This window comes from Aquila chrysaetos, chromosome Z, assembly GCF_900496995.4.
Source record: "Aquila chrysaetos chrysaetos chromosome Z, bAquChr1.4, whole genome shotgun sequence".
Lineage (NCBI taxonomy): Eukaryota > Metazoa > Chordata > Aves > Accipitriformes > Accipitridae > Aquila > Aquila chrysaetos.
Window position 1 is genome coordinate 55923209 of NC_044030.1, and position 24219 is coordinate 55947427.

Sequence of the window (24219 nt, forward strand, 5' to 3'; positions counted from 1 at the left end):
GTAATGCTGGAATTCAGTATTTCTTTGTTGAATTTTTTCCATCCTTTCCAAACTTGGTTGGTTTTACTTTGACTGTTTTTACCATTCAAAACCATAACACCAAAATCACAAAGCTTCATTAATTCTGTTTTGTAGTATAGTGTACTAGCCCAACTATGTGGGGTAGAATTGAGGTTATTCAAGGGAACCATCAAATTAGCAGCTACTTTGTAGAAGTTTAAGAATAGACTTATTTATTTATTTTACACAATATGAAAAACTTAATTTAAAAAATCATTTGAGCATAAACTATGAATGGAAATTCTTGAGGCTTTTTTAATAGGTTCCTGGGTAGCTGATTTGATTGGTCGGCTTTGAAGCACTCATTGCAGTCTGTCTTTAATTATATAAAATAAAATCTTAGGAAAGGGGGTTCTCATCAAGTAAGGAGTTGTGAACATTGCTCACATCTTAAGAAAGATGCTTTGTCTTTGAAAACAAAATAGAGAATTTTGCACCACATGAACAGCTACAACTTCAATGTCCTTTAGCAAAATTTGCAGCCAAGTTTAATGTGAAGTATTGCTTCCCTACTACTGACTTTTCTTTTTTTTCTACCTTTCTCATTTTGAATCAGACCCTAATTAGTAACGGTTTAATGAAACAATGTTTTTGTTGAAATGAATAATAAAGCCAGTGTGCTCAACTTTAATTAAAATCTCACTTCTGTTAACTGATTATTCTGGCAAGTACTAACCAATGATTCTTGATTTTTTTTTTTTTTCTTGCACTGAGTCATATTTCTCTAATGCTTTAGAGAATTAATCTCAATGCTTTAATTCTTATTAGTCTGCTTTTAGTTCCTCCTGCAAGTTATAATGCAAAAGAAAGGCCTTTAACTGAAATAAAATGAGCAAGACTGTTAACTTCAAGTACAGAGGAGTTTCTTTTATTAAGCAAGAAAACTCATTGTTCATGCAAAGGACTTGGGAATAACTCTTTTTATTGGTGAGAGCTGAGTGGGCAGGGGGACCATTCAGAAAACAAACCTTTATACTGCCAGATTGAAAGTGTATCTGACAAACTGAAAACTGGGTTTAGCAGCCGTGGAGAAAAAAAATTGTTACTATTGAGATGAGCAATGTTGCATGCTGCGCAGGACATGGTCTCATTTGTGAACTATGCAGCCAAGTATATGATGATAAGTAGTTTAGTGTTAGACTTGGCTAAGAAGTAGGAAAAACCTTCAATATTTGGGAAAATCATCAATATTTATCTAATTTGATATATAGCTATTGCTTTCTGTCACTGTACTGAATAGTATACATGAAAAATTTGAGCAGATATATCATTTAAATAGACAGTAAATACATTAGCATCATATATTACACTTTGAGTTCACTTACTGAGTATGTCCTTCTTTCTAGCTCTTCCATTCTCTTCTTCAGGACTTTTGTCCTACCTTCTCTTGCATTACTATTTTATTGCTCCTCTCATCTTGCTCTATACCACAGGTTCTGCAGCTTGCTCTTTAAAAATCTCTGTTGCTCACCTTCTATTGACTTTACATGACTTGAGCTTCCAAATACTTCAGTCTCTTTTTAAAGATTATACCTTCACCCAGAAGCATTTTTCAAAAGTCTGGGGCTTACTAGTGCCCAGGAAACAAACTGTTGTTTTCTTCTATTGCTAGAAAACAGAGGCCATGAGTGTTCCTACTTATCACATGTTTCTGGCTGCTAGCCTGAATTCAAACTGGCATAAAGTCTGTCCTGAGTGACTGTGGAAATATTTCCCAGTCGAGGGATTTTACCCAAATTTATCCAAATTTACCCAAATTTCCAGCAGTGAGAGGAGAGTCTGATCTCTGTTCTTGCCTTTCATCCCTGGATGCATGCTGCTTTGTTTTTGTGGACTGTTATAATAGAGTGTTTCCCTTAGATTTTTGCCTTTTCTAAGAAATTGGTTATGTTGCCTCTACTGTTTTGTTCTCCAAATGACAACAGATAAAACTCATATCAGTCTCACTTCGATTCACTAACATATATGGAAGCTGTCATTTCACAAGAAGTTGCATATTTCTGAGCTTGATCCTGTGAAACGCCAAGTGCTTTTCCTCCCGTAAGAGTGGAGAAGACTTGGCAAGGAAAGGGCTTCAGAAACAGTGTTGAAAGATAATGGCAATACCTAGATTTGATTGAAGTAATCATTTTCATTTGGATATTGTAACTTGACTAAATACTCCGACACTCAGTGCCTACTTTCCCTCTCCCTTCCCCAAGATGCACTCACACCTCTGTTTTAAAAGTAATTTCTCTTTTCAAAATGGAGAAATAGAATTCTTCTGTAAAAAGCCAAGTCAGTTCCAGAAGAGAAAATATTCTCAGGCTTCCAGGACAGTAATAAATTACCGCTATCTAAAAGTAACTGTTTTCTAACAAACTTTCATGTTAGTGAGTTATGCTTTACAACTTATTTTTCTTATGACATAGTTGAGTTACATATTGGCATAATTCTGTTACACATTTATTTTCCTATACCCAAACTCAGAATTCTTTTCTTACAGGGTTACCCAGTATACTCCTTACCAACCTGAGGTCTCCCAGGGCAGGCTGGAGAGCCTGCTGAATTACCAGACTATGGTGTGCGATATCACAGGAATGGATGTGGCTAACGCGTCTTTGCTGGATGAGGGGACAGCTGCTGCAGAAGCCATGCAATTATGTCACAGGTACTATGTTTAAATTTATGGTTAAATGTATGGTTAATTCACAGCACGAAGGAATTTTGGAGTTTGAAAGGCATCTCTGCTGAGTAGGCATGGATAGGTGAGTGGGTTGAAGTTGAGTGTGGTCTTTTCACCGAGCAGATCACTAAACAACTATAGCCCATGTTGTTAAGCCCCTGGAGAAGTTCCCAGTGTTGATGTGAATGTAACTCAGATGTCTAAGGCCTTAAGAAACCTAAGGACCTAGAGACCAGGGGAAAGTCTAAAGCAATTAAGACTTACCCTTGGTGGAGGAGGGTCAGGTTAGAGAATACTTAAGCAAACTGGATATACACAAGTCCTTGGGCCCTGGTGTGATGCACCCATGAGTGCTGAGGGAACCTGCTGAGGGAACCACCTGATGTCATTGCGAGGTCACTCTTGATTATCTCTGAACAAGCATGGCGACTGGGAGAGCTGCCTCAGCACTGGAGGAAAGCAAATGTCACCCCTATCTTTAGGAAGGGCAGGAATGAGGATGCAGGGAACTACCAGCCGGTCAGCCTCACCTCAGTCCCTTGAAGGTGATGGAAAAACTGCTAGTCCTGGAAACCATGTCCAGGCATGGGAAAGACAAGAAGGTGATCAGGAGTCATCAGCATGGGTTCACAGAGGGGAAGTCATGCTTGGTAACTTTCTACAATTAAATGGCTGCCCTGGTAGATGAGGGGAGAGCAGTGGGTATCGTTTACCTTGACAGTCTCCCTTAAATCCTCACAGAGAATCTGAAGAAGTTTGGCCTGGATGAGACAAGAGTGAGGTGGATTGAAAACTGGCTGAATGGTTGGGCCCAGAGGGTGATGATCAGTGACATGAAGTCTAGTTGGAGGCCAGTTATTAATGGCGTACCCCAGGGGCAACACTGGGTCCAATTAATGATCTGGATGATAGGGCAGAGTGTATCCTCAGCAAGCTTGCTGATGACGCAAAACTGGGAGGATTGGCTGATACACCAGAGGGTTGTGCTGTCATCCAGAGGGACCTTGACAGGCTGGAGAAATGGGCTGACAGGAACCTCCTGAAGCTCAACAAGAAGTGCAAAGTCCTGCACCTGGTGGGGAACAACCCAAGGCATACGGGGTACATGAAGGGAGCTGGCAGGCTGGAAAGCAGCTTTGCAGAAAAGGCCTTTGGGGGTCCTGGGGGGACACCAAGTTGAACACAAGCCAGCAATGTGCTCTGGTTGCAAAGAAGGCAAATGGTATTCTGGGCTTCATTAGGAGGACTGTTGCCAACAGGTCAATGGAGGTGATCCTCACCCTCTCCCTCAGCACTGGTGAGGCCACACCTGGAGTGCCGTGTCCAGTTCTGGGCTCCCCAGTACGAAAGAGATGGACCTACTGGAGAGAGTCTAGTTGCCCTGCCTGTGGTACCAGCCCAGCTGCTGGCAGCCAGACACACACCTGCTCCAGCTGCTACTACCACAGACACACAGGCTCCTATGGCTGAGGTGCTGCTCCAGTTGCTGGCACTGAATTCCAGTCACTCCGGTCACTCCAGTTGCAGCACCATGGACATGTGGATCCTCCATGGTCTGACTCCAGTTGCTGGCACCCAGACAACCATACACATCCACCACCACTCCTGGAATACAGAGTCCACTCACCCATGAAAAGAATCAGAAAGGAATTTAACAAGAAGAGAGAACAGACTGTACTAGTTGGGTGCAAGTGCATCAACAAGCAACCATTTATATATGACTGGCCCTGTTTACTCCCTTAGCTCTCTATTTTCTTACACTTGTTCCTCCCAGAATCACTTAGCTGTATCCCTTTTCCCCTAAACATCTCATAATAAGCCATTGCAATCCCAAAATGCTCTTCCCCTGCATCCCATAATGTCTCCGTGTCTGTTTGGGTTAATTAATTAATTTGCGTTCCCACCTGCCTTGGGGCCTCTGTGCTCCTCTATGCTTGTGGAGATGGGTCTCTGATGGGCTGGTATCTCCTGTGATGGGCCTGGGAGCAGCAGGGACAGGATGTTATTTGGGCTCCCCCACCTGCCATTGCCCCTCTGGGGGGTGCCGAGGAGCTTTTATTGCGTAACCTAATAGTCTGTGGCATGAATCCCTTGTGTCCATGAACACTGATGATGTGAATTGGTTTTTTCCACTAGTGGTTAAAAGAAGCTTTAAAAACCAGTGAAGTAGATCAGTCCTAAGCTGCTAAAAGTGAAACTGTTACTGTTATACCCAAATTTACTTTTGGGGATCTGTATTGTAGGGGCAATTGAAAGGGATCTGCAAATCAAATGAAATCAGAGAGATGATTGCAGGTCACTGTGGGACTGTATATCAGGAAAGACCTTACACAGCAGTGACTGTGTTGTAACTATTCAATTGTTCAAAGCATCAGTCTGACATAAAATCATGTTTACCAGAGAAAACTAGGCAATTGTCTTAGTCTCCATTTTACTATTTTGGTGGCTCATGTTTGGTTATCCAGGGCAACACTGAGAATCTGTATTAAAGACCACAGCTGTATTCCCTTAAAAGAATATGTGTGTGTGGAGGCATTCCTGCAGCTTCTTAAGTTGGTTGCTTCTTCTGTTTCATAGTCTGTTTTAATTTTTGTCACGTATGAATCTCATTTGAGTGTCTGAAATGAACTTTCTTATTTTAAATGGACTAGAACCTTCATTCAATCTTACACTTAATTTGGTTATGATAACCAAAATTTACATCTGCCTTTTAACTTAGGAAAACTCTATATCTAGAAAACCAATTAATTTTATTTCCATGGAAAAAATATATTCTTGATATGCAACCCTTCTTTTTTTCCTTTTCTTTTTAACAGGCACAACAAAAGAAGGAAGTTCTATGTAGATGCCCGATGCCACCCCCAAACTATAGCAGTGGTCCAAACTAGAGCAAAGTAATGTTTTTCTCCATTTTCCACCATATCTTTTCACTTACAGTGAATCATTTTTCATCTGTGCCTCTTCACCATATACCTAATATTTTTGGAATATAGGATTATGCTATCTTTGCAAAATAGAAGCAGAAATCTGTTAACATTTGGCATTGCTTCTACTTTTCCATTCAAATACAACTGCAAAGTAATTAAAGATGTTTAAAAAGAGACTAAATATCTGATAAAAAGAAAATATTTAATTTTCCCTTTAAGTTGTTGGCACAAATATATACATTTGGTTACTGAATTCAGTCTGGTCATTTTTTTTTTAACTAGGAAATTAATTACCCTAGACAGCAAAAGTTCTCTTGTAATGAAAGCTAAATCCATTTTAAGTTTACAGTTTAAAGTAACCATCTGCTAAAAATATGACTTGGTTCTCCAAGTTAAACATGCTAAAGCAGCAAAATGTTGATATCAAGTAGCTTAGGCATCCTCTACTCTGCTTTGCTTCATATTTCTGATGATGATATCAAATGCAATTTTCTTCAGTACTATATACCATGACATGAAACTTTCTCAATGTTTAGTGCTGCAAAGCAGGTTCAACTCTCTGTATGTTAGAGAGAAAAGTCATATATAAGTCCGTGAAAACATCATGTTAAGTATCGCTCCAAGGCAGGAAATGGTTTGGATATTGTTGTCTTCTGCATGTTCTTGTTTTTCAGTTATACGGGTGTTATTACTGAGATCAAATTACCCCATGAGATGGATTTCAGTGGAAAGGATGTCAGTGGAGTATTATTTCAGTATCCAGACACTGAAGGAAAGGTGGAAGACTTCTCTGAACTTGTTGAAAGAGCTCATCAGAACGGGGTAAAGTAAATTTTATTTGTCTCAGATTTCAATCTGGTGCATCAAATAGCCATAGTCATAGAAACTAAGTGTTACATGAGATACCATCCAAAGTATTACTGGTCGGCTCCATGCAGTTGATAACCATTACAACCATTACAACCATTGCACCTCAGCTCTGTGCAAGTGATATGGAACTGTTTGTTGTTGCAACTTAGCTCCCATGCAAACACCATTCCTTCAGAAAAGAGGCTGACTGCTCTGTGCACTTCTCTTCTCAGGCTCTCACCTGCTGCGCTACTGATCTTCTGGCTCTCTGTATTCTGAAGCCTCCTGGAGAGTTTGGGGTAGATGTTGTCCTGGGTAACTCCCAGAGGTTTGGCGTGCCACTCTGCTACGGGGGACCCCATGCGGCATTCTTTGCTGTTAAGGAAAATCTAGTGAGAATGATGCCAGGCAGAATGGTGGGCGTTACAAGGTAAGGGCTCCCTTCGCTGTTGGTGTCTTCAGGGAAAATCAAAGTAAAACACGTTATCACCATCTTGTGCAGCCTTTATGAATAACTGTGGTGTTGTACCGAACACCTTTTTACTTGAAAACTGGGAGAATAAAAGTTGCCTTCAATTTTTAGGAAGCAAGCTTAAAGAATTGCATTTGTGTGGAATGAAGCTGTGAACTGTCTATAGTGCTTGCTGCAATGTGGGATGAAGAGATAACTGAAACAGCAGAGGATTAATTGTGATGGCATGAGCATGAGGCTTTGCAAGCTAACTTATTCCACTTATTCTGTATGTTACACCTTTTTCTCTGACATCCAGTCATTAAAAACATAAATGGGAAGAAATAGAAAATTCAGTGAACCTCCCAAATAATCAAGAAGGAACTTAATCTAGTACAAATTTTAGTCAGGCTTAAACAAAGCAGAGGAACACTATGCAAAAACTTACCTCTAATTCTTGTTATTGGTGACATATTTTGAATTTTGGCAAGAGGTCTAACTGGGAATAGATGAAATGCAAAGTAATTGTCACTGGAAAAACTGCATATCTTTGGCAGAGAAGCTATTCAGAAGTACTTCAGTAACCAAAATAACTAATGACATTAACGGTTATCAGTAAGCTTAGATATATTTCATTTGTGTAGTAATATTCCTTCAAATATATTTTTAATCATCTTGCTTATTCTAAGGGTGTCCTTAGGCTTTACTCGTAGTTCTGAAATCTGAGTCCCAATTCAGATTTTGATCAGAAGTCTAGTACAATCTTTTACAAAAGAACAGTAATTCTATTTATCAAGGTCATGCTACTGCTATTCTGTGACTATACCTGGTTTAATATTTTTAATCTATTTTCATCTTGCTGCATCTTAAGAAAGTTGGAAAAGAAAATGTTAAAATGGAAAAAGCTATGGTACTTTTCAAGGCAGCTTTCTGCCGTGGATTTTTTTAAGTTTTTGATCACAGAATCACTGAATGATTGAGGTTGGAAGGGATCTCTGGAGGTCATCTGGTCCAACACCCCTGCTCAAGCAGGGTGACCTACAGCCAGTAGCCCAGGACTGTGTCCAGATGACTGCTGAATATCTCCAAGGATGGCGACTTCACAGTTTCTCTGGGCAACCTGTGCCAGGGCTCAGTCACCCTCACAGTGAAAAAGTGTTTCCTCGTGTTCAGGAGGAATCTCCTGTGTTTCAGTCTGCACCCATTGCCTCTGATCCTGTCACTGGCCACTGCCGATAAAAGCCTGGCTCCGTCCTCTTTGCACCCTCCCTTCACGTATTTATATACATTGATGAGGTCCTCCCCGAGCCTTCTCTTCTCCAGGCTGAACCGTCCCAGCTCTCTCAGACTTTCCTTATATGAAAGATGGCCCAGTTCCTTCAACATCTTACTGGTCCTTCACTGGACTCTCTCCAGTACCTTCATATCTCTCTTGTATGGGGGAGCCCAGAACTGGACACAGCACTCCAGATGTGGCCTCACTAGCTCTGAGGAGAGGGCAGAGATCACTTCCCTTGGGTTGTTGGCAAAGCTTTGCCTAACACAGCCCAGGATACCATTTGCCTTCTTTGCTGCATGGGCACATTGCTGGCTTGTGTTCAACTTGGTGTCCCGCAGGACCCCCAAAGGCCTTTTCTGCAAAGCTGCTTTCCAGCTGGGTGGCCCCCAGCATGAACTGGTGCATGGGGTTCTTTGCTAGGTGCAGGATTTTGCACTTCCCCTTGTTGAACTTCATGAAGTTCCTGTCAGCCCATTTCTCCAGCCTGCCAATGTGGTCCCTCTGGATGGACTGATGATAAACTCAGCTGTATAGTCAAAATCCCTAAACAACTGCTGGAGTAAAAATGATATATATATATCTTGTAACTGGTGTGCAAGTACTTGAGGCAAGTAGTCTAGCTATTCAAACCCTCACATATGTACTATATGTATATATTTATATATATGTGTACATAGTTTGTCCATTTCTTTTTGTGGCTGTTCTGAAAGATTGCATAGTTTTAAAGGATATTAGATTGTCTGTTATGTCTCCACTTTTAACATGTTAGGAACCCTACAAAAGGGCCTCTTAAAGGATGGATTGGCCAGAGCCCTTTCAGTTATTTCATACAACTTTGTTGGATGGTTTATTTTTATGTACAAACTCAACATGCTTTTACTTGACATCATTAGAAAAGATGCTGCCTTCTCTGTGTTTGTTCAGATTCAGTTCTGGGTTACCATTCAGTTGAAACAATTGCAATAATCTGTGGCATTTTAAGGCAAATACCAAGTTTTGGTGTAGTATGCTTAGAAAATTCACTATGTGCTCTACCTGACCAGACACATTTTCCAGCCATGATGTAAATAGAAATCTAGAGACTTTAGTCTCACTCTCTGTTTGATATCACAGCTGTCCTGACTTATGCTTTATTCTCTCCAGCAACTTTCTGTCTCTGAGGATAAATAACTAGTTTCAGGTTAGCATGCATAGAGCCTAATGCCTTAAATTACTGTGATTGTAAAGTAACAGAAACAACATTTTCGCTTGTGACTTAGAGATGCAAATGGAAAGGAAGTGTACCGACTTGCTTTGCAAACACGAGAGCAGCATATCAGGAGGGATAAAGCTACCAGCAACATCTGCACAGCACAGGTAACTTGTCATGCTTTATTTTCAGCAGTAGAAAGGAACAAGTTAAACCATAAGATTATAGTCCTAACATCACAGTAATTTGAGTTAGCTTTACTTTTGAGAGTTTTTACTAGAAAAATGAAGAACTTTGAAATATTCTGGTGTTTGTGCATTTGTTTTGAGTCCTTTGAAAAATGGAACCCTGCTTGAAAAGCGGGCATTAATATCTGCTTCCTTTAATAAAGACTTTAGCCCTGAATTTGTACATGAGTCCATCTGTCTCATAGGGTGAACGCCACTGAGTAGTGCTGTGTTTGTTATGAATGAGACAGATTTCTTAATAAAACGGAAGGGAATTCTAATGATCTGAAATTGCCCACTCAAGGCAAAAAAAATCGATTTTTAAATTCTAAAACTACTTGTTCAAAGTGTCACAACTAATATTTTTGTCTATGTGATTTCATTCAAAAATACCACATTGCCAAAAGCTATCTTTACAGGAAAATACCATGATTAAATAAGTAATTATCTAAAATAATTATCTTCAGCATGCCTCCACAGACCTTCAGCCAGACAAGTTCATAATTTTTTCTGCTCCTATCAATGCTTTGCTCATGCTCTTAATGTTGAGCCAGATTTTGAGGAGGGATTATTATATATTAAAACAAGCTTAATTACTTAGTATTCCTGAGATATCCCATGTATATTTTGTACCAATCCTGAACAATGCATTTCCTATGAGACTAGCTTTACTCGGGAGTCTTCAAACGTCTTTGTTGCAGTAGTTGAATTTAAGTTCATGTTAATTCCTGACACAGTTACATTTCAAGAGCCATTGAATTCATAATCAGTGCTTACAGTTTCCTAAAAGTATTTCCCTTTCCCACCTTTTATTTTGTAGGCAAAACGTAATCAAGTATAATATTAGCTGGGGATATGTGGTTGTCCCTGGGTGCTAAAGAAACTTTCCACTAAACTAACATGAAGTAATCTGTGATGATGATCATGATGATTATGATGATGATGATGATGATGATTATAATGATGTCGTAAACTGTATTTGGATCCTAGGCTCTTCTGGCTAACATGGCAGCCATGTTTGGTATATACCATGGGTCTGATGGATTAAGGCATATTGCAAGACGGGTACACAATGCTACTCTAATCTTGGCTGAAGGTGAGTGTTTAATGTTTGCAGAAACTGTTCTTAAATACTTAGACCTTCTTAAATAATACATCTTCTTAAATAAATTTATGGGGGTTTTTTGCCAGCTGATGTGTGTTCTCTCAACTCTAGAGAGAACATTTTAATACAAAATTCATAGCTGATGTTTTTGTGTAATTCTGATAATGACATCCAAGAATTAGATATCTATGTGATATGAGCTTGCAAGCATCACTTCCATTTCTTTGGGAAACTAACAGAAGTCTACACAGCGTGTCTTTAGGTGACGAGATTCAAATGCTGGTTTCCAGTTGCAAGCTCTGTACTTCACTTACTGGACCATCCTAGTTTACACACAGAAATCTGCACAGAGTATTAACAACATAGCAAAAATAAGTAATAAATGAGATTAAAGAAATAGGAACATTTCAGTTAAGTTGGGTGGAGTATCATAACTGCTATGAACACTGAAATCCTAAAGCTTAACAGCTGACCGAAAGCATAGAATCTGTAGCAGAAAATAATGGTTGCAGCTGACCATGTGGTCTGGTAGGTTTTTTTCACTGGCATGACTATCATTGCTGTCAGAAGGAGCTATGCAGAACTGGGATGCTGGGAATTGAGGAACAATTGCCATAATTATCCATGCTTTATTTGCCAGCTTAGCTGGAAGACCTTTTGCTGCTGTGAAAAGCACTAAGACTCTAAACTTTGTTATGGCAAGCTGCATGATGGTTAATATCTATTTATATAATAAAATTTTCCTTTCCAGTCTTGGGATTTTGTCCTTATTGCATTCATATACCAATTATGCTACTGTATATATTACAAATCTGATGTATCAGAAGGATCTTCCCTAGAATCAATCTGCATTATTAATTAGGTCTGAATCTGATTTAGATGCATTTCATGAGCAGTGACATTTCACTAAAAAGCTGGTGGGTTTGCTACTCTGTAGGCAAAGGGAATGTTTTCCTTTATTATGTAAAAGGATTTATTTACGAGATTGATAGTGCTGTTATGCAAGTACTGTGTAAGCAATCAATACAGTATGCAGCTAACAGAATTAACTTACTGTTTTTTATAGGTCTCAGGAGAGCTGGTCATAAACTCCATCATGATCTGTTCTTTGATACCTTGACCATCACGTGTGGATGCTCAGTCAAAGAAGTTTTGGACAGGGCAGCTCTTAGAAAGATAAATTTTCGGATTTATAGTGATGGCAGAGTAAGCAACTCCCTAAAACTTTCAGAAATTTTGTAGCATGACTTTTTCTGCATTAAGTTTCTAGTCATTATATGTGCTAAACAGAACAAAATTATGTAAGACTTCTTGTCATTTGCTCAGATATATCAGTCAATATAAATATGAAGAATGAAGTTGTTAAGTGATGTACTGAACTTCCAGAAATAATAATTGTATTTTCATTTTATTGTCTATTTAAAAAGATTATCTAATTGTTTCATGTTAAATATGCCACAAAGGGCTAGACTGGAGAGACTCTAAAACTTAATGATGTAATGCAAGGTGACCTCCAGAATTCAGGTCCTGTGGCAGTCTTTAAAGACAGATTGAAATCTAAAACACATTTTGGTAGGCACTAAGGACTTTTGGCAAAGTCTACTATGTTCTGTAAAATGGGATGGGGGGGAGGGGGTGGTCTAGCAAAATGGGCAATTTTCCTGCTAAATGGAAAACACTTAGAAATGTTAAAAGTGAGGTCACAAGTCCTGAAGCTTGTGAGCCATCTGGCTTGGATGGTTTAGCAGGGGCAAAGTAGGAATTGGAAAATTTTATGTAAATAAAATAGTAAAATAGATTTATGTATTTATTACATAAATGAAGTGACATTCACATACTGTTGGGTAGGTTGATTCTTTTTTTTCCTCCTATGTTTCTGGAATATTTTTTGTTGACTAGAACAAATATACTATGCATCTGGAATGAAGAGCTTTGAGTAATTACTGTTGCTTTTATCCATAGCTCGGAGTATCACTTGATGAAACTGTAAATGAGAAAGACCTAGATGACATATTATGGATTTTCGGTTGTGAGTCTTCAGCTGTAAGTAGTCAGTAGATCATACGGATTAAATTATCTGAATGTTTCAGAAGTTTAATGAAAAGCAAAACTGCTCCTAGGACAGTGGTTGTCTATATGATGACCATTTGTTAAATACTGAGAATTTCAGATCCTCTCTTAAAGAAAGAGGCAGTATGAGGTAACAGTGATTTATGTAACCGAGTAATGCCATTTTCTGATTGTGACACTTAGTCCTTTTGGCCAGCTTTGACACCTTACGTTTAGGCTGTTACTTGTTTTGTGAGGCTTAGGACATGGTGGTCAATTATTTCTCTGCCACTGGAATTTTTGTTGCATGTCATTAGTAATTAGCAGCAATACTTCCAAGATGAGGACTACTGAGACATCTGTACCCAGTTTTAATATAATGCTGTTGTCATGCTAGATATATACAGATATGTATGCTAATAAAGTTGGGTTTTTTTACCTAAAGAGCTGATTAAATCTTGAGGTAAGCTGGTAGTATAAATTAGTTCTGATAGAAATTGACTGTGAAAAGAGAAATTTCCGTGAAAGTATTTGACTCCATGTTTCTTTGTGTCAAAGGAGCTAATTGCCGAGGGTATGGGCGAGGAAACCAAAGGCATCCTTAGCACCCCATTTAAGAGAACTTCCAAATTCTTGACACATCAGGTTTTCAACAGGTTTGTGAAATTGCTGTATATCTGGTATTTTAATGAAAACTGAAAGTATCTCCTTTCAAAAGTGATACTGGAGTCAGCTGAGGACAGTTTTGTAGCTGTATTCACACAGTAACTCATTACTCTGAAATAATCTATTTATTAGCATTTTTAGACATCTTAAATGTTTCAAATGAGCAAAGCAATACTCATGGTCACATGGGGGATGTGTTTTTCCATTAATCTGCTACATTGTACAAGCTATTATTTGAGGACATAGTATCATCGGACTTAGTAGAGCCCTTATATTCCATTTTTACTGATAGCATTTCTGAATGAATAACAATAGGCATTTTTCACCCACATTGCTATTAGCAAGCATACAGTACTGATTTGGAAAGAAGTATCTAGTATATATTAAAAATTATCCTCAGTCTTAATTCTTTTTTTATGGATTTTCCTATGTTGAAGCACAGACAAACCAGCTGGTATAGCTAACCTGCTTGCCTTAACACCACATTTTGTGTTCTCCAGCTATCACTCTGAGACAAATATCGTGCGGTACCTGAAAAGATTAGAAAACAAAGATATTTCCCTTGTTCACAGCATGATTCCTTTGGTAGGTATTTACCAAACAGAGAAAAAGAAAAGGTACTTACATACATATTTATATATTTCAATAAATACTGACAAATGTGTTTGTATTTTTAGGGGTCCTGCACAATGAAGCTCAATAGTTCAGCTGAACTTACAGTAAGTTGCAATAATCCTGTCTTACTTGAGACCCACATGAGTAAACTACCTATCCAGTGTCATTGCAGAGAAGTAAAGACTGCTTTTGGTCTAGTACTGCAGCTGAGGAGGAAGTTTCAGAAGTAGCTAAAGTCATCAGCTCCCTTCTCCGCTAGGAAAAAAGCTCCGAAAAGCACAGTAGGAGTGCAACAACAGCAGGAGAGTGAGTGACTTTGAAGACTCCCTTCTGAAAAAAATAATGAACGTAGTTTTTGGAATTCGGTATCACAGTCCTGTTCCCTCATGTGGTGTTGCAGTACCTAACTTCTATCCACATTACAAATCTTACAGTCAAATCCTCAGAAATATGGAGAGTCAGGTGGGACTGGCAATTCATGCTTCTTTGTCAGTTTGCTGTTTCTTAGGATAGCACTCCTTTTGTCCAGGTAAGGAGCTGGAGTCTCCGGGTATCTTCATTTTTCTAGCTGGTAGCAAATGAAGCAGAGCATTAGCTAGGCTGTTTGGGTACCGAATTACTTTTTGACTCTGAATGAGCTTCCTCTGCTCTCTCCCTATTGGCTTCTCACTTTGATCTTTCACTAGGTTTCCTTTGTCCCCTTTCTCTCACTGCCTTCTCTATGTCTTCTCCCTTCACTGTTTTCTGTCTTCTATATTCCCTTCTAATTAAAATGGATAGCAACAAAACTGTGTGAAACAAATTGAGTGTTATGTAGTATTCCACAAACTCCTCTCTGTTTTCCCTGTAATCCCACAGCTCTACATAAGTGTAGGTGACCTAGAAGGAGAAACTAAGGATTTTTAAGTATCTTCTGAATGTTGAAAAAAAATGTTACTGGAAATCATAGAATCATAGAATCATTTAGGTTGGAAAAGACCTTTAAGATCATCAAGTCCAATCGTTAACCTAACACTGCCAAGTCCACCACTAAACCATGTCTGTAAGCACCACATCTACACATCTTTTAAATACCCCCAGGGATGATGACTCAACCACTTCCCTGGGCAGCCTGTTCCAATGCTTGACAACCCTTTGGTGAATAAATTTTTCCCAATATCCAATCTAAACCTCCCCTGGCTCAACTTGAGGCCATTTTCTCTTGTCCTATCACTTGTTACTTGGGAGAAGAGACCAACACTCACCGCGCTACAACCTCCTTTCAGGTTGTAGAGAGCGATAAGGTCTCCCCTGAGTCTCCTTTTCTCCAGGCTAAACAACCCCAGTTCCCTCAGCCGCTCCTCATAAGACTTGTGCTCTAGACCCTTCACCAGCTTCGTTGCCCTTGTTTGGACACTCTCCAGCACCTCAGTGTCTTTCCTGTAGTGAGGGGCCCAAAACTGAACACAGACCTCAATATGCGGCCTCACCAGTGCCGAGTACAAAGGGACGATCACTTCCCTAGTCCTGCTGGCCACACTATTTCTGGTATAAGCCAGGATACTATTGGCCTTTCTGGCCAGCTGTAGACCAGCACCCCCAGGTCCTTTTCTGCCAGGCAGCTTTCCAGCCACTCTTCCTTCCCCAAGCCTGTAGCGTTGCATGGGGTTGTTGTGACCCAAGTGCAGAACCCAACACTTGGCCTTATTGATCCTGATAAAACTGGCCTTGGGCCATCAACCCAGCCTGTCCAGATCCCTCTGTAGATCCTTCCTGCCCTCCAGCAGATCAACACTCCTGTCCAACTTGGTGTCATCTGCAAACTTACGGAGAGTGCACTTGATCACCTCGTCCAGATCATTGATAAAGATATTAAACAGAACTGGCCCCAAAACTGAGCCCTGGGGAACACCACTTGTGACTGGCCACCAACTGGATTTCACTCCATTCACCACCACTCTTTGGGCCCAACCATCCAGCCAGTTTTTTACCCAGCAAAGAGTACACCCATCCAAGCCATAAGCAGCCAGTTTCTCCAGGAGAATGCTGTGGGAAACAATGTCAAAGGCTTTGCTGAAGTCTAGGTAGACAACATCCACAGCCTTTCCCTCACCCTCTAAGCAGGTCACCTTGTTATAGAAGGAAATCAGGTTCATCAAGCAGGACCTGCCTTTCAGAAACCCATGCTGACTGGGCCTGATCACCTTGTTGTCCCATATGTGCCATGTGATGATACTCAAGATGATCTGCTGCGTAACCTTCCCCAGCACCAAGGTCGGACTGACAGGCCTGTAGTTCCCCAGATCCTCCTTCCATCCCTTATTCTAGATGGGTGTCACATTTGCTGACCTCCAGTCAACTGGGACCTCCCCGGTTAGCCAGGACTGCTGGTAAATGATGGAAAGTGGCTTGGTGAGCACTTCCACGAGTTCCCTCAGTACCCTTGAGTGGATCCCATCCGGCCCCATAGACTTGTGAGTGTCTAAGTGGTGTGGGAAGTCGCTAACCATTTCCTCTTGGATTATGGGGGCTTCATTCTGCTCCCCGTCCCTGTCTTCCAGCTCAGGGCGCTGGGTACCTGGAGTACAATTGGTCTTACCGTTAAAGACTGAGGCAAGGAAGGCATTAAGCACCTCAACCTTTTCCTCATCCTTTGTCACTGTGTTTCCCCCCGCATCCAATAAAGGATGGAGATTCTCCTTAGCTCTCCTTTGTTGCCAATGTATTTATAGAAACATTTTTAATTATCTTTTATGGCAGTAGCGAGATGAAGTTCTAGTTGGACTTTGGCCCTTCTAGTTTTCTCCCTGTGTAACCTCACAGCATTCTTGTAGTCCTCCTGAGTTGCCTGCCCCTTCTTCCAAAGGTCATAAACTCTCCTAATTTTACCTGAGTTCCAGCCAAAGCTCTCTGTTCAGCTAGGCCACATCCTGTAATGAGGTTGGGAACTTGTCTTGCTCCCCAAGAAATGTTTGATTTTTATTTAAGTACAGGGCAGCTTCATTCTTTCATAGAGTTCAACAACAAAACAGAGTTGTCTGCAGAATTTTTCCTTACAGCACATCTTTTTTTTTTTTTTTTAAATAGCCTATTTCATGGAAAGAATTTGCCAACATCCACCCTTTTGTGCCCCTGGATCAAGCTCAAGGGTATCAGCAGCTTTTCAAGGATTTAGAGAAGGACCTATGTGAGATCACTGGCTATGACAAAATCTCCTTCCAACCAAACAGGTAGGAAATTTTTCCTGAACATTTGCTCCTTAACATGATTCCAAAAACTTATCTCTAAAGAAAATGTGCAAGCCAAAAGTGAAAGAAGTTTCTGAAATTAAATTTGATAAAGAGAAGCCTTGAATGCCAGTTTATGAAAACAAGATTTGTTTTTTCAAGACTGCAGAACCTTACTTTGTCTCATCTCTTCTAAAAGTTTAATGATTTGGTCTTTTCTATTATTTTAATGTTTTTTTTCCCCATGTTTTCCTTTCTATGAAGGCTGGTTTCTCCACCATTGCTTGCTTAAAATGGTGATGTTACTGATACCCTCCTATGAGCTAAAATTAAAGAATTGAAATAGGAATAAGCTGTATGAGCTGGCAACTATATAATTGTTGAAACTGATATTTGATGTGCTAGGTAATACTAGGTTGGACTGAAGAATGCCTAGGATCTGCATGCTCACTGAAATAGATAAAGCAGATCTGAGTGAGTACTGCTGCAGCCTGTTTATGTCTGTTAGTAGCTTTGATACAAAATGAGCATCAAGGACTTACTCTACACTTAGGATGTCACTGAAAGAGTTCTTATGTTTCACTGCGTACACTTTACTATGCATTTCAGTATTAGTCTGCCTCTCAGTAGTCAAGCACACGGTCCCCTGCTAGGTGCAGAAATGAGGATCAACTCAGTCACCAAAAGGATTTAACATCATAATGTAAGCACATAAAATGGCATAACTTTTTTCATCTACTGTTTGCAAAAGAGGCAGGAGCTGTTAATTAATGCTTGTGTATTTGTAATTTAATCCATGGGATGTGCTTCTTTTAAGTTGCTGACACTTGCCTAAAGTTATTGAGAAGGATTAGGGCTGGGCAATTTTGAAGTTTCAGTAGAGAGCTGGCCCTTTCTAGTTTGTGTGCTTGTGTAACGGGGTTTGTATTCCTCTTGCAGTGGAGCCCAAGGAGAGTATGCAGGTTTGGCTGCAATCAAAGCTTATTTAAATGCAAAAGGAGAACGTCATAGAACTGTAAGTGTCAACACTCATGTGGGAAAGAGCTTTGGGTGGGAAGTGGAAAAAGAAGAGTTGATTCAGCGGCTGGGGCTCACCTAGAGGGAAACGTAGGTTGTGTATGCTCATCTGTGACAAGCTTTCTGTATTCCCTGCTTCCCTCATGGATCATGGGTACCATCTTAAAAGTCTGTCTTTCAGACAGTGAGAATGAGGAGTTAATTTTCTCCATTGCACTCCATATGTTGCTGTGCTTTGGATTTGTGGCTAAAGCAGTGTTGGTAAGACAGGGATGTTTTGGCTATTGCTGAACAGTGCTTGCACAGTGTGACGGCTTTCTCTCTCTCCCACTCTGCCCTGCGCCACCCCCTGTACTCTCCCAGAGAGAAGGCTGGGGGTGCGCAAAAGGTTGGGAGAGACACAGCCAGGACAGCTGACCCAAACTGACCAAAGGGATAGTTTATGCCATATAATGGCAAGCTCAGCAATAAAAGTTCAGGAAAAGGAGGACAAAGCAGGGAAGGTCATGGTTACAGCATTTTTCTTCCCGAGCAACCATTACATGTACTGAGGCCCAGCTTTCCAGGAAGTGGCTGGACATCTGCCTGGCCACGGGAAGTAATGAATTAATTCCTCTTCTTGCTTCTTTGCTTGTGTACGCGGCTTTCGTTTTCTCTATTACACTGTCATTCTCTCAGTCCATGAGTCTTCTCACCTTACTTCTATTTACTCCTCATCCCATGGGAGATGGGAGTGAGTGAGCAGCTGCGTGGGTGTTTGGCCACTGGCCGGGTCAACCTATCACAGTCCTTTTTAGCATCCAGTGTGGGGCTTGAGGTAATGACAGTTTTGATCTGAGCATGTTAATTTGTTAATTGGCAGGCTCCTGGGTGGGTCACAGAGCTTGCCTGCTTTACTCTGTATTAGAGTCTAGGGCTTTTTAATGGCTGCTTTCGGCTTTTGCTGTTTGCTGTGCTGCTTATCAATGTATTTCACTGTGCTTGGAAACATTTTGATAAAAGCAATGGCTGTATGCCTGGACTGGCATTCGGCCCCGGCTGTGATGCCATTCCTGGGCTGCATGAGCTACCTTGTGGAGAGAACAAGGGATTACACCTCCCTCTTCTCCTCTGGGGTTGATGTGTCCAGCTCTGTTGCGTGGGCTCCTGAGTTTTTTGTACATCCTTGTGTAAGGTGTTTGATCCTATTATCTAACATTGTTGGCTTGTTGAGTGTGTGGAACCTGGTTTGGTCCTGGCATAAGAGTAAACAACTTGTTGCTGAGCTGTCAGAGAAATGTGCCCCGAGGCAGTTGATCCCTGTGTGACAGGGTGTGTATGAGGGTTTGGGCAGGTGCCTAGGGCTGTTATCACCTTCTATAACCTGGGATTTTACACCTGAACAGGCATGCAATCCCATTGAATTCTAGTACTGTTCTGGGGCTTGACCTGTGCCTATTGAGCTTCTGTCTAGCACTGTCACAGCAGCAGGGGAAAGTGGGCCTCTACTAAGCACTGGCAGTGGAGGTCAACAGAACTGTACCATCAATTAGTAAAGGAGGAGGAGGAGGAAGGGTCTGATCAGGAAGCCAGTCCTTTGGCAAGGAAACATAAAGAGGAAGCGATAGAAGTCATCCAAGAGGCAGAAACCACCCCATCCCTAACCCTGACCAAGCTCCAAAATGTGCAGAAAAATTACAGCTGCCAGCCAGGCAAGCATATTGCTGCCCGGTTGCTCAAATGCTGGCATGCTGAAGGGGATAGCCAGGAATTGAGGGCAGAGAAGCCCAGCAGCTGGGATCCCTTGTTAGGAACCAGGGAATCAACAAAGGAATCAGAAGACAGTTGACAATGTGCAGCCTCTGGAGGTGGTTCCTGTTGAGTGTGAGGTGTCCTCTCAAGGGTGTTCTTGTCAATTACTGAGGCAATTAAACACCTGCTGAGGAAGGTGTTCAGTATGTAAGAGAATTAGCAGTGGCAGAGGCAGTCTACAGTGACCTGGACAACAAACAGGTCTCCACAGATTTGCATGATGTCCAGTACACATGGGCCATGTAAAGGAGGTCTGTGGAAGATGCATCAGTATCATATGGCAACTCACTGGTGATGACGGACTGGCCACATCTTGAGATACCGACTGTGGAGAGACTGTCTTGCCGGTTCCAGGGTGTTTCAAAGATAATGCTTCCACTTCTCATTCCCGCAGGAAGTGTCTTGGCTGTCAAGGGTACCCTATGGAGTCAGCTTCCCCCTGCCAGAGGGAAAGGGAGCCCCAGGTGCACACCATACGGCACCCTCTGGTTCTTCCTGCGTGGCTGGGGTAGGACACAAGGAACAGGGATAATGCACTCATCTCGAAGAAGAAGCACGTGTACCTGAACTGCAGGGGAAGACAGCCGCTAAGAGGGACCAACCAGGAAGGCTGCCACACCAATTGCTGCCAAGACAGTGGAAAGCAACCAGCAGTCCCCCAGACACAGAATAAGGGCTGAAAATGCCTCTCCTCCTGAGTTTGGTGAAGTGACTTGTGGTCTGGCACCATGGGAGTCAGAGTGAATACTACAACCAGGAGTAAAGGGTCCTTGCCTCTGGCTATGGAGAAGGGGATAACAAAGTTTAGTGGACTGTATGGATTCAGTGGCCTCGCACATTGGATCCACAGGGGTATAAGGCTTTGTTGGATACTGGTACACAGTGTACCATAATGTTATCAGGGTAGAAGGGGGCGGGACCTATCTGGATTTGTGGAGTGACAGGGGGATGTCAACAGTTGTCTGTGTTGGAGGCTGAGGTGAGCCTAACATGGCACAAATGGCAGAAGCATCCTGTTGTGATGGCCTGGAGTCTCCATGTATCCTTGGCATAGACTGTCTCGGGAGAGGGTATTCAAGAACCCAAGAAGGTTCTGATGGGCCTTTGGCGTAGCCATAGCAGACACAAAGAAGACTAAATAACTGTCTACCTTGCCTGGCCTCTCCATTGTAGGGTTGCTGCATGACAAAGAACAGCAGGTGCTGGTTGCTACTGTGACAGTGCACCAGTGGTAGTATCGCACCAGTGGTAGTATCGCACCAGCCAAGACCGCCTGGTTACTATTTGTAAGTTGCTTCATCTATTGGAGAGCCAAGGAGTGATAAGCAAGACTTAATAACCCTTAAATAGTCCCATAAGGCCCGTGCAAAAGTCTGACAGGGGGTGGAGGTTCACAGTGGACTATCATGGCCTGAACGAAGTGATGCCACCGTTGAGTGCTGCCGTGTGGGACAAGCTAGAACTCCAATATGAAGAGGAGTCAAAGGTGGCCAAGCAGTATGACACAATTGATATTGCCAAAGCATTTTTCTTTATCCCTTTAGCAGCAGCGCGCCAGCCACAGTTTGCTTTCATGTGGTGGGGTGTCCAATACACCTGGAAATGACTGCCCCAGGGCTGGAGCACAGCCCTACCTACCTATTAGTCTTTGACTGATACGGACTGCACTGGAACAGGGTAAAGCCCCTGAACACCTGCAATACATGGATGACATCATTGTATGGGGCAACACAGCAGAGGAAGCATTTGAGAAGGGGAAAAGAATAATCCGGGCCATTTGGAAAGCTGGTTTTGCTGTGAAACCAAAGAAAGGTAAATGGACCTGCACAAGACATCCAGTTCTTGGGACTAAAAAAGCAAGATGAATGTCACACCCCTGGGGCTGCAATCAATAAGATAACATCTATGACCCCACCAGCTAACAAGAAGAGAACACAGACTTGTCTAGGCATTGTGGATTACTGGAGAATACATGTGTATGGCAGGTTACAGTCAGCTTGTGAGCCCTCTCTATTGAGTGATCCCAAAGAAGAACTATTTTGAGTGGAGCATTGAGCAGCAACAGGCCTTTGAACAGATCAAAGAGGAGATAGTTCATGCGGTAGCCCTTGGGCCCATCTGGATGGGACCAGCTGTGAGAAACATACTCTACACTGCAGCTGGGGAGCACAGCCTCAACTGGAGCCTCTGACAGAAAACATCTGGAGCAATGCAAGGTCAGCCTTTAGGGTTTTGGAGCTGGGGGTATTGAGGATCCAAGGCCCACTACACTCTGACTGAAAAAGAGGTACTAGTAGTGTACGAGAGGGGCTGAGCTGCTTCAGAAGTTGGTACAGAAGCACAGCTCCTCTTAGCACCATGATTGCCTGTGCTGTACTGGATGTTCAAAGGACACTGCATAAAGTGGGTAGCGTTGGTCATGCAACAGGCTTGGCTGGGGAACCCCAGCTGCCTAGGAATCCTGAAAAAGATCATGGGCTCATCAGAAGGCATAAATTTCAAAGCATCACTCAAAGAGGCGACTCATGCAAAAGAAGTACCACCATATAATGAGTTATCAGAAGATGAAAAGCAGTATGGTCTGCTTACCAGTGGATCCTGTTGCATCGCAGTAAACCATTGGAAGTGGAAGGCTGCTGTGCAGAGTCCTACACAACAAGTAGTCAAAGCCATCAAAGGAGAAGGCAAGTTGAGCCAGTCTGAAGAAGCTGGCCCTAGAGACAGCTGAACAAGAAAAGCAGCCAGTACTTTATGTTAATACTGACTCATGAATGGTGGCAAATGCCCTGTGAAGGTGACTGCATCACTTGAAACAGACCAACCGGCAGTGCAGAGGTAAACCCGTCTGGACTGCTGTCTTCTGGCAAGACATTGCTGCCCAGGTAGAAGGCATTACTGTAAAGGGATATGTCATACAGATGCTCACAAGCCCAAGGGCATCACCACTGAAGAACACCAGAACAACGAGCAGGTAGACCAAGCTGCCAGAATTGAAGTGACTCAGGTAGACCTGGACTGGGAACTTAAGGATGAGTTATTCATAGCTCAGTGGGCCCATGAAACATCAGGAGATTTAGGGAGAGACCTAAAACCTACAGATGGGCTCGTGATCAATGGGCAGACCTAATAATTTAAGCCATCACACAGGCTAATCATGAATGTGAGACAGTGATTCAGATCTTCAGTGAGATGGATCTAGGCCCAGATGTCCATGCCTCAGAAGAAAATGGGCAATGACAGTTTTTTGCTTTTTCAAGGTGGTATGACACTCCCTCTCCAGCTTTTTCAGTTACAAGGGGAACAGGAACTGATTATCTAAAATTTATATTGCTTATAATGTCAGTTGGTTCAAGTATAGCCACTCCTGACAGAAGAAGCAGACAAGCCTCTGGTATGCCTTGGTAGCTACTCATAAAAGTCTCTAGGTTCATCTAGTTCTTGTCCATTCAAACTGTTTCAAATAAATTTCTGTAGGATATATGGAGGTAACCTTGCTTCACAAGGGCGACAAAAACTGTAGCTGAATAATGCTAATCAGTTTTGATTCACTGAAGATCATCTTCAGTTGGTAATGTGAGTCTAAAGGCTTGATTTCTATTCTCTTCTATACTAACTACCTGAAACTTTGACCTCAAAGAGTCACTTCTCAGCTATACCATTGTAACCTGACAAAAGAGAGTTCTTGTAAACCTGAGAGGTGATACAACTGTAGTTAACCCTAAAGCGGAATCAGTTCTTACTAGTACATTATGTTTAATAGAATTTTGAATTCTAATTTTCTTTTAAAGAGAATTCTTTATTTTCACTTAATGGCAGGCAGTTACAGCTGAAAAATCTGAAAGTAATATTGTTCCTTTAGGTGCTTTCTGAACAAGCTGTGATGCCTGGAAGAAAGGCTGTGTTAATCGTAGGTTTTAGGTATAAGTTTGACTGGAAGTGAAATAGGTTGAAATACGTAAATGTGAAAAGTTGGTGGTAGCAAGTTTCATTTTGGAGAGATGATTGCATGTTTGTGATATAAGAAGAGCCAGATTAACCCAGACCAGAAGTCTGTCAATCCCAGAATCCATATTTGGTGGTGTCTTATAGAAAAAAAAGGATCTACTTTAACTGACAGCTCACA

At 41.7% G+C, this 24219-nt stretch overlaps 1 protein-coding gene across 1 annotated transcript in view; it reads left to right on the top strand.

The window, feature by feature from the left end:
• The window catches only part of GLDC (glycine decarboxylase), a 74673-nt gene that overhangs the window by 39922 nt on the left and 10532 nt on the right, over positions 1 to 24219 (top strand). Inside the window, exons 6-18 of the mRNA XM_030005321.2 lie at positions 2546 to 2710; positions 5542 to 5619; positions 6327 to 6474; positions 6735 to 6931; positions 9491 to 9587; positions 10638 to 10743; positions 11819 to 11958; positions 12715 to 12795; positions 13360 to 13457; positions 13968 to 14052; positions 14145 to 14186; positions 17149 to 17291; positions 18228 to 18303. Coding sequence (XP_029861181.1) covers positions 2546 to 2710; positions 5542 to 5619; positions 6327 to 6474; positions 6735 to 6931; positions 9491 to 9587; positions 10638 to 10743; positions 11819 to 11958; positions 12715 to 12795; positions 13360 to 13457; positions 13968 to 14052; positions 14145 to 14186; positions 17149 to 17291; positions 18228 to 18303 — 1456 coding nt within the window. The remainder of the gene's footprint in view (positions 1 to 2545; positions 2711 to 5541; positions 5620 to 6326; positions 6475 to 6734; positions 6932 to 9490; positions 9588 to 10637; positions 10744 to 11818; positions 11959 to 12714; positions 12796 to 13359; positions 13458 to 13967; positions 14053 to 14144; positions 14187 to 17148; positions 17292 to 18227; positions 18304 to 24219) is intronic.